Raw genomic sequence first — 13,642 nt, 5'->3', positions numbered from 1 at the left:
ACAGTTATTGAGTTGTTATTATTAGCATTAGTTATTGTTATCGACCAATATTTGCTCAAATCAGCCAATTAAAGGTGCAATATGTACAAATTTTGAAGTAAAATATCCAAAAACCACTAGGCCAGTGTTATATTTTTGTCACTTGAGTACTTACAATATCATAAATGTTTCCAACTATTTGTAAAACGTGAGAAAATTGCAATATTAATCTAGGCTCCAGGACGCGTGAGGAGTCGCCTGTCATACCCGCGTTACCCTCGGTTTACGGTTTTATTTCGTAGAAACCATGGAAACACCAAAAACGCTTTAATATATTACACGTTTTAATAGACAAGGGAGCAACTGTTTTGATATAATTATAAACTAATTATTGTTATATAACTCAACACGTTTAGTCTTATTATTTAAATCTAATTTTCTTGATTTTTTTGTGAGTACCATGCTTTACCACACCTCAGAAAAAACACTATTTTGTCAAGTAGCTAACATAGCATAATCAGATGCAGCTTTATTTTTAGTAACAGTAATACAGAATTTTCTCCATCATACTGTACGTTTTAAAATTAAATGCATGCCATTTATCAACACAAACCATCCAATATTTAATATGATATTCTTAAATCAATCTATCTTACTGCAGTGTGTAACAGTGTCTCACAGAACGCTCAGAGTAACGTTATAACATCATTTTCAACACACTCAAATGTATCTAATATGATAAACAGAGCTGCGTTACCTCGTACTCATGACTGGAAAAGTGGTAGCAGCGCCGGCGACTGTGTCATAATAAAAGTCCCGCTGCTTGTGAGGCATGTGTTGCGCAATCGCTCCAGCTCCTCGTTCAGCTCCACAACACTCGCTCCTGCTCTGCTTCATACTACAGTAATGTTAATAATCGCATCCATGAACATGATTTCTTGCCGAGTCCTATCCTGATTTATTTCCATTGGATGTCCCAAGATTCCGCGCTCAAACTCATCAAGCTGTTCCTTTGTTTTGAATAGGCCTCTAGCGGACAGAAAATCCTACATATTGCATCTTTAACAGAAGACCTTATTGCGCCTATAGTGTCAGAGTTCCAAAATTAATAGACTTGCCCTTGGATACAGTTTATTTTATTTTTATTTATGAAAGAAAGGCCAAGCCCAAAATGGCTAAACACTAAGCGTTTAATTGTCTTGACCATGAAATTAAGAACTTAGCTAAATTTAAGCAAATGCATTACTTCAAAAGCCACTGCTGTCTCAGAAAAACATCAAAGACAGAATGAAGTTTTGGGAGAATATGGGGAGTTTTGTGGAGTGATGAATCACAATGAAACACGAGTTGGATGGTGATTCTCCTGAGCGATGTCTTTGAAAATCTGCTGAGAAATTTAATAATAAATGCATCTCTACCACACTGAAGCATGGAGGAAGAGTGTCATTGTGTGCGGAGCCTTTTTAGCTGCTGGCATTGGTGAGATACTTCACTGTGAAAAGTCATTTGATGCTTTGGAGTACAAGAGGGTATTGCAGGATGGCTTGCTTCCCACAAATGAAAAGTTATCTAAAGAGGATGACAATGATCCTGCCTAAATACAAAGACAACCAAGAAGTGTCTTGAGAACAAGTCCATCAGGCTCATGTTTTGAACCCTACAGTGAATATTTGGTCTCGCATTAAACTCGGATGAACTGACTGAGAGACATTTTTCATCTACTCATGAACACTATAAAGCCTTTAACACTGAGTGGAACAACACTGACTCTTCTTGTAAGAAGATTATTCAGTGCCAGCTTGCTTTATCTACAGTATTTGTGCAATTCTTGCTAATTTCCTGACCAGTGATTTGAGATTAAAATGGTTAAGACCCTTAAAAGACCACTAAATGTTTTGCCATTTTTGGCTTGGCCCAGTTTGTTCCCCCCAGGAGTGTATATATTAGCATAATGAGATTATGACAAGTTAAGATTATGATAAGTTTTTAATGGATTCTGTAGTAGTTCATTGAAACGGTGGTTTCCATTGTGAATTCCAGAGAAATCCAGAGGTTTTAAAGTCAAAATGGACAATTCTTATTTTTTTATGAAATATTGCAGTAAATGAATTATTGGCCTATGAGAAAACTTGCATACTTGAGTTTTACCTTTGCATAATCATCTTTCTGTTGGTAATCTTTTTGAGCAACTTCAAGGGTTAGTTTACCCAAAAAATGAAAATAATGTCATTAATTACTCACCCTCATGTTGTTCCACACCCGTAAGACCTTTGTTCATCTTCGGAACACAAATTAAGATATTGTTGATAAAATCCGATGGCTCAGTGAGCCCTTTATTGAGAGCAAAGCCATTCAAACTCTCAAGATCAATAAAGGTACTAAAAATATATTTAAATCAGTTCATGTGAGTTCGGTGGTTCTATCTTAATATTATTATTAATTATTTTAATATATTAATTATCTTAATTATTATTTTTGTGCGCCAAAAAAACTAAATAAAGACTTTTCAACAATATCTAGTGATGAGAGATTTCAAAACACTGCTTCAGAGCTTTACGAATCGAATCAGTGGATCGGAGCGCCAAAGTCACGTGATTTCAGCAGTTTAGCCGTTTGATAGGAGATCCGAATCACTGATTTGAAACAAAAGATTCATAAAGCTCAGAAGCTTCATGAAGCAGTGTTTTGAAATCGACCCATCACTAAATATTGTTGGTTTTTTTGCCGCACAAATAGTATTCTTGTCGCTTTATAATATTAATATAAAACCACTGAACTCACTCAAACTGTTTCAAATATATTTTTAGTAGTAGTTTTAATTTTTGGGTGAACTAACCCTTTCATTCTGGTTTTCGAAAATTTCATAGCACTGTGATGAACAACTTAATTTTGGCATCTGATTCTTATTCTCTTAGACATTAGTGCCACTTTCGACACAGTAGATCATACTCTTTTACCGAATCGCTTTTTTGGTATTTCCGGCACTGTCTTATATGCATGTCTGATATTGGGTCAGTTTCTACTGGCATCCCTCAGGGCTCAATTTTAGGACCTTTACTTTTTAGTCTTTTATTTATTCCCGCTTGGTCAACTCTTACAAAATTTGGGTATCAAGTTCACTTTTATGCCGATGACACAAATCTATATTCACTGTAAACATGGTCAGAGTGAGGTCACTAGATGTATCTACGAAATAAAATCATGGATGGCTCAATTTTCTGTGCTTAAACAGTGATGAGACTGAGGTCGTGCTTATTAGGGCTGACCAATGTCCTCTTCTCATGGTTCTGTACTTGAGTTTCAGTGCAAATTAAGGAATCTAGGAATTATTATGTGCACATCATTTTTTAAATGCATGTGCCCTCATAATATTTCATCAAAACCCAACCAACCTATCATTTCCCAAAGGACACAATCAAGTCCCGCTTATTTTTTTCTTGTTCGAGAATCCGTTTCACTCGGATATACATCACAATAGTGAAAAAAAAAGACTTCCTGACTTTCAGCGAGTTTTGTGTTCTGGTGAATAGTTGTCAGAGGGCTGTGATTTGGTTAGGGAAGGATTTGAGCTCTAGGAAACAGGTGTGATGAGCACCCTGGGGAGGAGCGTATGTGCGAGTATGTGATTATGTTCACAGAGTGAGGACACTGAATCAGATCAGCACCTGACTGAGAACAGGGTTTTGAGCAAAGATCAGATTAACCAGACAAAATCATCCCTTCCTCTCAACTCTGGCTACGTTAACCTAACCCGTTATGGCCGTTCACACTGACGGCAACAAAGTGGTGATGTACTATAGAAGTTCAAACAGTGACACTTGACCTTACGACAGATAAATGAGTGACAGGCTAAATAGCCAATCAAATCGTTGCACCGAGAAGCCTTGTTGCCATCTGTCATTTTGTCCAACAAGCTTAAATGAACTGTCAGACACATACAAACCTCCTTTTTTTTGCCAAATTTGTGGTTAGAAAGCTGCTGTTATGGCACATAATTTGAATACTAAGTGGCAAAATCAGCCAGTAATATCAAAAAATATAAGTTGTCATTGTCTGACATTGACCTTCGTTAATGTTTTCAATGGCCAGTGTTTGGTCAGCGAACATGCATAGAACACTCAAATAAACAGAAGCTCAACCAAACTTGCTCGACGCACGAGAACCAACCTAATTGGTTCTTGCAGAATCTCGAAAGTGCTGCTTGAGGCGTGAGAATAAACCTCATTGGTTCTTGCATGTCAAGCAAGCATACTTGAGCTTCCGTTTACCAAATTTGAGTTCTCTATGTTAGCTGATCAATGTTTATATGTGAATAAAAGCCTAAATTAAATCTGTTCATCATATAAAGCGATTGAGTCTATTCAGAAGACTTGGATCTTGGATGAACGAAAGTCTTATGGGTTTTGAACGTCAAAATTAAGGTTGAACCACTGCAGTCACGTCGACTATTTTAACGATATCTTTAGTACCTTTCTGGATCTTATGTGGTGGTTAAATTGCTGTCTATGGACATGTCAGATACCTCTTGGATTTCATCAAAAATATCTTAATTTGTGTTCAGAATATGAACATCTGTGGAATGACATGAGGGTGATTAATTAATGACATTATTTTCATTTTTGGGTGGACTAACCCTTTAAGGTCAATTGGATTTGATGGTCAAGAACCAAAAAAAACCCAAAGTGATTTGTCAGTCTCCAGCGATTTAATCCCTGTCAGTATGAACCAGGCTTTGGTCAGATGTCTGTTTGATGTGTGTGAGTCATTACAGACATACCATTCAAACATATCAGTGCTATCATATAATCCAAACACACGCATGCAGTACACAAACAAAATACTAACGCACAAATACCAAGCTGACGGTCATTCACCTCTGTGCAGTTGCGTGTGAAAATGGCATTAGTGCATTTGTAAAATAACAGGTGGTGTGAGTGTGTGACACACTCGATGACACAGAAGTTGTTTGTTGTGTGATAAGTCTGTGTTATGTAGCTGGCGTGAGTCGGACAGACAGACAGAGAGCTATGGGAGCATTTTGCCTCAGGTGTTTGGTATGAGACACACATAAGCTCTAGTTTCAGCCAGACAGGTTTAAATATACACCTCTACTAGCCCTGTGCCCAAACACTCCCAGAGTGGTTTGACTGTCTCGCAAGTTCAAGTTCAATGAAGCTTTATTGCGCAGGGCTGTATTTCATTTGTGCACATTAGCTCTGCCGCTTTAGAGATGATAGTAACATTATTTAGTGCTTTATCGGATAATGCAAGAGATGAGCAAAACTACATATTTTCAGTGTAAACAAGTCAATAATGCCTGAACATCTAGTCGACAAATTGGTATTAAAGTAACAGTTTATCCAGAAATGGAAATTCTGTCATCATTAACTCACCATTATGTCATTCCAAACCCATACGACTCAGATTCATTTTTGGAACAAAAATGAAGATATTAATTTGATATTTATTTTACATCTCTCAGGTTTCAATGAAAATGTCTTCATTTGTGTTTTGAAGATGAACAATACATGTTTGGAATGACAAATTATGACAGAATTTTATTTTTGGGTGAACTGTCCCTTTAAAGAAGAATGGCTGGTTTGCACCTTATTGATAAGATGCATTTTTAAGGGGCATTTACGTAAGATGTATTCTTGCTTTCAAAAATCCCCAAAACAAAAATGAAAATTTTATAACTTACCCTCAAGTTGTTCTTTCAAGAGTTTCTTTATGTTAAACACAAAAGAAGATATTTTTAGCGCCCTATAATTTCCGCGATCACGCAATCGCGGAATCCATTCATAGAAACGGAATGTACTATATAACGCAGAATGTCACGGAATTTGTCAAATTTTTGATGAATGAATTAAAAGCAGGTCAGTACATTTAAATTAAATCACGATATAGACTAGTGTCTGTGAATATTAAACCGCAAAAAGACTATTTAAACATGAATCCTGCATGCCTGTGTGCCTCTGAAATGAATGATGTGGAAGCGCAGTTTCATTTACCTCACACACACTCTTGCTGAAGCACTTGCGACGCTCGCTGTGATTTCGTTCTCTATATATGAACGCACAAATTCATCTCCAGAGCTGCTCTGAAAGTCACTTCATCAGCATTTAACCGCTTCGTTTGAGAAAACTACTGTCATAAACACAAAGCTCTAGGCAAACCGTCAAAATAAAAGTTCGATTTAACTTGACAGAAACATATTACTGTTGTACAGTAGAATTTAGATAAATATATTTTAATAATTTATTGTTAAATTAATTTTGGAGTGTTTCTTTCATATTTTAATTTTAACAGTAAATCTCTGTTGTGCAGCACAAAAAAAGTTTAATTTCATGATAAAAAAAAGATTAATTAAATGGTATGCGTTCATTTGATTGCTGGACAAATTTAAATACACAACAGAACTTCTGAGAAAAAAAAATCATAAAAATATATTTTTTAATTAATAAATATTGTTGTTTTTAAGAATTCAATTAATTAGACATGCCTTTTGATTATTAAAGGTGCTAAAGAGGATCTTTTTGTCGACTGAGAAACCAAAGACTGTTAGTGAGTTTTTTAAATGAGCGCATGCGTAAGAACAACCCCCCTCCTTCGAAGGAACGCCTCCCAAAACTCGTAAACACTCGTATTGGAACACGAGTGTTTACCACCGGCATTCGCTGTGTCGTGTTAGTGGATTCATTATGTCGGACTCACCGCAGGTAACTCATAATCTGCAGTTGTTACTCCTGTCTCCTGACAAAAACATTGCATGCGGCGCCTGTGGAGTGTGGAAAGTTACTGGAGCGCGCAGTCGTGCACATCTCTCACAAGGAACGTCATGGCACTGTTTGACAAGCCAGAGGGCCAATCCGCGCACGTCTCTCACAAGGAACTTCACGGCAGTGATTGACAAGCCAGAGGGCCAATCGCATAAACGATTGGCTGATGTTTTTAAGGCCCTACCTCGTGCACAGATGATGTATATTAATATTATTCCTTTCAGTGCACCTAATAAATAGTCTTTTATCAGTTAGTAAAGACAGTTTCAAGTAATATTGCAAAAATGTATAAAACAAAACATCCTCTTTAGCAATTTTAAAATGGAATTAAACCATTGAAATGGAATCCAGAAAACAGAATTTGGTAAAAATAAAAGAAAAACGTTTATCATAGGGCCCCAAAAAAAAAATGTTTTTTTTTTTTTTGTTAAACTTTTATTAAATTGTTGGTAAATTGGACAAGATTCATTATTTCAATTAATTAGACATGCTTTTTGATTACTAAAATTTTATTTAACCATTAAAATGGAGTCAAAAAATAAATAAAACTGAAAAAAAAACGGAATCCAGAAAAATTAAAACGGAATTTGGGAAAAAATAAAACGGATTTCATAGGGCCCTATATTTTAAAAAATGTTGGTAACCAGACAGTTGATGGTAGCCATTGACTTCCATAGTAGGAAGATGAACGATACAGGTTTGGAATGACATGAGGGGGAATTAATTTTTGGGTGAACGATCCCTTTAATTATACAACTAATATTAACTTTTTGCATGACTAAATCATTGTATAAACCTATAACAGTTATCAGTTATCCATATGAACAATATAAAAGCCTCAGAAAAATTGCCAAGAACGCCCACAACGGATGTCTGTACCTACGAACTTCTTTGCCAAGTCTATGAAACCTATATAATATTTTAGAAATAAAAACGGTACTAATAAATCAATGTTCACCTTTTTTTTGTATATAGCCTTCATACAATCAAGAAATGTGAAATCACCGTCAAATAAACATAAGACTCTCTGACTCACCTTATTAATATTAATATCTTTGAACTATAACATAGGCTGATTATATTATTCTTATGGATTGAAACAAAAGTGTTTCAGCCAAGATAAAGAATATGAAAAGTGCTCAGAGTTGCTGCAGAAAACAGAAAAAAGAGAAACACGTTGCTGGTGAGCATAATGAGTGCCAATTTCATGCTGAAGCGCTGAGGACTCTGCATTTTTTACCGGTCGACGAGTTGAAGAATGTTCAACTTTGGGTAATACGCTGCACTCATCACTACTCATTTTTTACCCAACCATCCAATCACAGTGGAGGAGGGGCAGGACAAATACAACACTGATCAACCGCCACATTCTTCTTGTACAACGTCAACAGATGAAAACAAGCATAAAACAAAATTATTTAAAACATGCGCCAGAGCAAATACTTCACATTGTATTGCCATTTTTAGATAGAAACAATACAGAAACAAACGAGATACTAGTAACACTTCCGCAGATTTTCAATATCATTGCAAGCAAAGCATCCTAACTGGAAAAAAAACCCCCTGCGCTACCAAAACACTTTCAAGCGCTCAAAGCAAGCCTTTTTCAGCTGAGACGCCACCGCTGAAACGCTTTGGTGTACATGCACCATTTCTGCTCTTTCTGACAGCTGTGATGTAACTATATTGAAAAATCGGAAATGTTTAAAAATATGTTGATATTATTGTCCAGCCCTATTATTATTCAAAATAAAAAAGGTATGCCAAAGTCAATGCCATCTTCTATACCTCTTTTTAGAGTCCTTCTTGAACAAACAGCCAGTCATGCTTATTGAAAGCTTTCATTTTGTCTGTTCTGCAATATGTAATTCTTTAGATGCACATCTTCGTATTTAAGCAATTTGCATTTCTTGTTAAATGTCAGTCTGAGAGGGTAGATGATCAAAAATACCTGCGGCTGTTTAAAAAGTACCCGCATTTGGCTGGTTACGGGTGTTAATTTCATACTGTAGATGCATGACTCCAATAAGAAGCGAATATACCAATAAAAATCTAAATATTGCTACTTGGAAGCACACAGCATCTCTTTAGCATTGCAATTGGGTCCCATCCAATATATTCACTTGTAACAGCAAGATTTAGGAGAAGGATTCAGTAGGAAAGTACTTTTGTTGCCTGCAGCAGGCAAAGGTACCGAGGAAAATCAGTTTCTGCAGTTTGAATGGTGTTTTTACTAGTTGATTACTCATGCACATCCTTAGTATGTAAAAGCATGTGAATTGGGATTCATTGAAGCACATGGTTATCTCCGCGGTGATGATGGGGTCATATGTCATAGAATTTTGAGTTTCAGTCATAGTGACATCATGACAACAGCATCAGCAGTTCCCATAGCAACAAAAGGTGCCAGTTAGCTCAAGGCTACTCTGAGTGAAGTGCAGATAATCCTGGCAGGGTCCGCAAAAATCGTCTCCAAAAACCCTTTCTGAACTCCATGATGGGTTTTCATTTGATGTTGACTTGAAACTCTGAGTCAAACAGACATACTGATCCAGGATCTGCTTGTGTGTCTTTCAGCGGATAACGTGCACCATCTGCCTGTCGTAGCACCTCAGGACCTAAATGTGATTTACTGGCATGTTTTATGATCTGCTTATCCACAGAGGGAATATTAGGCTTAATAATAGAGGGTGATATCATACATGATGTCATCGCCGAGACGTCTTCTCCATCATGATGACAGCATGCTTCTCTTTAAGTGATCCCTTTGGAAATCCTGATATCAAAAACATGTTTCCTCCAGACAGACTGCCCTGATTTGCCCTAATTGTCATGGAGATGGTTCGTCCTTGCTGTCATTGAATAGGAATTTGCTGGAATTGGCTCGGTTCTCACATGGGTTCTTTTTGTGTTGAGGTCTTGCCTGCTCCGCCCACTCTCTAGGCCACACCCACAGCACATTAGCCCCACCCCTGCTCTGCTTCAAATCAGCTGCTGAAATCTTGTCTGCCGTCTCAGGCTGCATGCAGAGACTTTTATAAGTTTCCAGACTCAGGCCACCCTGAACTGCATTTGGCTTGGCATGAGGGTCAGGAAGTGAAATGAATGAACTGGATTTTATACAAACTATCTGCTGGAAAAAAAAAAAAAAACTTTAGATCTTTACAAAACCACCTTAGGATAAAAGTAAGAGAAGACGTTATCAAACAAGCATGAGTGAGAGAGAGATACAGCCCACGGGCGTTCAGAGGGAATGTGAGGAGCCAAAGGAAAGTGAGACAGACTGCAAGAAAGAAAGAGTGGAGGTGGTTTGAGGTTGGCATTGAGAGCCGTGTAGGCTGAAATTGTGTTAATGCTGATATTTTAGAGCTCTAGTGCTACCACTCGTTCACTCTAAAGTTTCCCATCAAGGTTGCATAATTGCCTGCCCATTAACACACACTCATACATAACTGAACAAAGGGTTTTGAGCTGTGCATGAAGCTTTCAGCCTGAAACACACTCTCAGGGCCAGCTTTTTTCCTTTTCATTCTAGTTTTTCCGTATTTGCAGTGTATTTTTGAAGGCTTTCTATTCCCAATTTGGCCATCAGGCAGACTTTGTTAGTGTAATACAGAGTTGTTTATAAACACGCAAAGACGACTGATTTACACGTGAAGTAAGCATTGGTAAGTACTAATTTTTCTAATTTGTCGATTTGCTTAGAATAAGTTTACTGACATCGTGTCTCTATTGTGAGTGTTTTGAAATGTCATTAGTAGGGGTGTAACGGTACATGTATTTGTCCCTAACTGTGACGGTTCAGTACGAATACGTGTACCGTTTAGGGCTGCACGATATTGGGAAAATGTGCGATATGCAATATTGTTGTTGAATATTGCGATAACGATATTTCTTGCGATATCACATTTCCCTAGAGAAATGCTAGATTTATTAGCTATTTAAAAAATTGTAATGTAATGATCATACTAAAACAAACAGGTAATAGATAATCTTCTGATCTAATTAAATGCACTGTGAACAAAGGCAATTAAACAGTCCCCATCTGGCTTTTTTTTTTAAATTGTTTTTTTTTTTTTTTTTAACTGTCAAGGTGCAAACGTTTAGACTTTAAAACACTATGAATGACTGAAAACCTCAGCACATATTCTGATTTCTGGTTTGCCGTTACCATAGACCTGCAAACACAAAAAAAGTGCATTACTCTCAAACATTAGTTTTTTATTCACATGTAACCATGCAATCATCAAGAGCATGTTGAAACAAAAAAAAAGAGCATTTTAACAAAATATTCTCTTTCTTGCCTGTTTTTTTAAATAAAAATATACTATTAAACAAAGTGTACAGGCCTTAAATAAATTTGTATTTAGTGGAAATACTAACATCGTCAACATCCACAAGAATAAAATAATTAAGTATTAACACATATTTCAGGACAATGCAATGCCATATGTGCTTAACAGTGAAAGGAATTTTATTTCAGGTTTTTTGCCAGGAAAACTAGCATATTGACCTTGGTAGGTTTTAAACATGTGCGTTGGCATGTCACAACATTTCCTGCTGTACTAAAAAGTCTCTCTGAAGGTGAACTAGTTGCAGGTATACAGAGATACTTTCTGGCTAGTTTACTCAGGTGTGGGAAGTTGACCTGATGGAGTCTCCACCAAGTGAGAGGGTCCATCTCACTGTCTATGGTGGGAGACACCAAGTAGCTGTTCAGTTCCGCCTCCACAGCGTGCGATGGTACCATAGATGATGGAGCTGGGGATGTCTTGAAGAAACTGCCCAGAGATTTTTTGGCCTTCTTTGGGATGACATCTGATGGACCCATGCCCTGGTGATCTTGATTACTTAGGCTTTGCTCCTAAAATAGAGAAATAAAGTAAATATTGCAATCAAATCTAGTAATAGTGCATTATTATAACTTACTATTGTCATATAAACATTTACCTTTGACACAGTTGCTTCAATTTCAGACATCACCCTGGCACTGATGTCTGACACCTTGTCACTGCTGATGTAGCCGACTTTGAATCTGGGGTCCATAAAAGAGGTCATGTCCAGAAGTTCTTGAGTTGCTGGGTTGTCGTACTTACTGTTCATGTAGTCCAGAATCTTCATCTTTATAGACTTTGTTAAATCATTGTCTTCTTCCTTTGCAGCAAGAACTGAGGTGTTCATCAAGTGAAGTACAGGTTTCACATACGAAACGCTTACGTAACTTTCACCTGACAGAGCATCTGTAAATTCTTGCAGAGGCTGCAATGCCTGGTTTATAGACTCAAGTACATCTAGGTCCTGCCAAGAAGGAACCAAATGTCTTGACTTTCTGTTTGCTGACAGGACATCGCTTATGGCCCGCTGCTGCTCCAGAACTGTCTGAATCATTTTCTGTCTCGAACCCCACCTTGTAGGGCATTCTGTGATGAGGAAGTGTTCCGGGAGGTTGTGCTCTTTTTGTGCATTTTTCAGGGCCATCTTCTCCTTCCAGCTGTGGGAGAAATGTCCCACTAATCTTTTGCAAAGACCAACAGCTCGAGTAATGCGCTCATCACCTTTAACAGCATTTTCTGAAGAGAGAAGACAAAACATAACAAGAACATACAGGGTTAAATAACATGGCAATATTATAATTACAATTTTATATAACAGAATTTGAGATAGAAAACAGTCAGCTACAATTTACTATATATTTCCTAAATAAACATTTTCTTAAATATTATATTATAAAAAAGAAATATTGGTAACACTTTAGAATAATGGTCAATGTATTAACTAACATGAACTAACCGTGAGCAGTTCATTTGTTACTGAATTTGTTCATCTTTGTTAACGTTAGTTAATAAAAATACAGCTGCTCATGGTTTGTTCATGTTGGTTCACAGTGCATTAACTAATGTTAACAAGATGTATTAGTAAATGTTGAAATTAACATTAACAAAGATAAATAAATGCTTTATAAGTGCAGTTCATTATTAGTTCATGTTAACTAATGTAGTTAAGCAATGTTAACTAAAGACCATTATTCTAAAGTGTTACCGAAATATAATCTAAAATACCATGCCTATATACTACATTCAACTATACAATACAAATAACTATACCTTTTTCTGTTTTCATTTAATTATTGCAAATATAAACAAATACTCACCGATGGCCAAATGCAAGCGGTGACCAAAGCATTGTAGTCGGACCCAATTGTTAACTTCGGTAGCTTTCACCACATTAGCGCCGTTGTCTGTAGTAATGGACACTTGATTCTCTTCTTTTAAGTTCCAGCTGGCTAAAACTTCCCGCAGTCCATGGGCTATGTTTTCACTGGTGTGGGATTCGGGGAAATATACAACACCCAGACAACGTGCTTTTAATTCAAAGTCTTGAGTAAGAAAGTGAACGGTAAAGCTCGTGTAGGGCTCAGTCGTACGACTGGACCACAGGTCAGTGGTGCTAGCGTAGAAGTCCACTTGACGCAGCTCGGTGCTCACTGTCTTTACGCATGTGTCGTACATCTGTGGAATTGCGACTTGAGAAAAGAAATTTCTCGATGGCAGCTGATATCTCCGGTCCAATTTGTTAATTAGACTCACAAAGCCTTCTCTGCTCACGGTGTTAACGGGCATCATGTCTTTAGCTAAAAAACGCGTGACAGCTTCTGTTAATTCCCTGTGGCGTTTCGACGTTTTTTCATAAGGAGTTACATTTGCAAAACTTTGATCAATGCTTGTCTGTGTGACTCTGTTTTTTTTACTTGGCATTTCTTTAGCAGTTTTGCGCTTACTTTTGAAGTCATTATACAGCTCCCTGTGGTTGTGTTCCAGGTGACTGTGGAGATTAGTTGTATTTCCTCTCGACGTGGCCACAATTGTTCGGCATGACTTACACAG

At 37.1% G+C, this 13,642-nt stretch overlaps 2 protein-coding genes across 2 annotated transcripts in view; one reads left to right on the top strand and one right to left on the bottom strand.

The window, feature by feature from the left end:
* Positions 1-13,642, top strand: part of peak1 (pseudopodium-enriched atypical kinase 1) — a 49,256-nt gene that overhangs the window by 1,007 nt on the left and 34,607 nt on the right. The gene's annotated exons all lie outside the window — the stretch shown is intronic.
* Positions 10,925-12,166, bottom strand: LOC137015553 (E3 SUMO-protein ligase ZBED1-like). The gene is made up of 2 exons (XM_067380601.1): positions 11,709-12,166; positions 10,925-11,622 (listed from the first exon to the last, which is right to left on the bottom strand). The coding sequence occupies exons 1-2, from the start codon at positions 12,144-12,146 to the stop codon at positions 11,233-11,235; spliced, it is 828 nt and encodes a 275-aa protein (XP_067236702.1). The 5' UTR covers positions 12,147-12,166; the 3' UTR covers positions 10,925-11,232.

The sequence above is a fragment of the Chanodichthys erythropterus genome, chromosome 24 (genome assembly GCF_024489055.1).
Source record: "Chanodichthys erythropterus isolate Z2021 chromosome 24, ASM2448905v1, whole genome shotgun sequence".
Classification (NCBI taxonomy): Eukaryota; Metazoa; Chordata; class Actinopteri; order Cypriniformes; family Xenocyprididae; genus Chanodichthys; species Chanodichthys erythropterus.
Note: the sequence above shows the minus strand (reverse complement) of the source record. Positions and strands in the feature narration are given on the sequence as shown.

Coding starts and splice junctions, on each gene's coding strand:
- LOC137015553 (XM_067380601.1), bottom strand. CDS start 12,146: ATGATTCAGACAGTTCTGGAGCAGCAGCGGGCCATAAGCGATGTCCTG. Junction 11,623..11,708: donor TTGAAGCAACTGTGTCAAAG/GTAAATGTTTAT, acceptor TCTCTATTTTAG/GAGCAAAGCCTAAGTAATCA.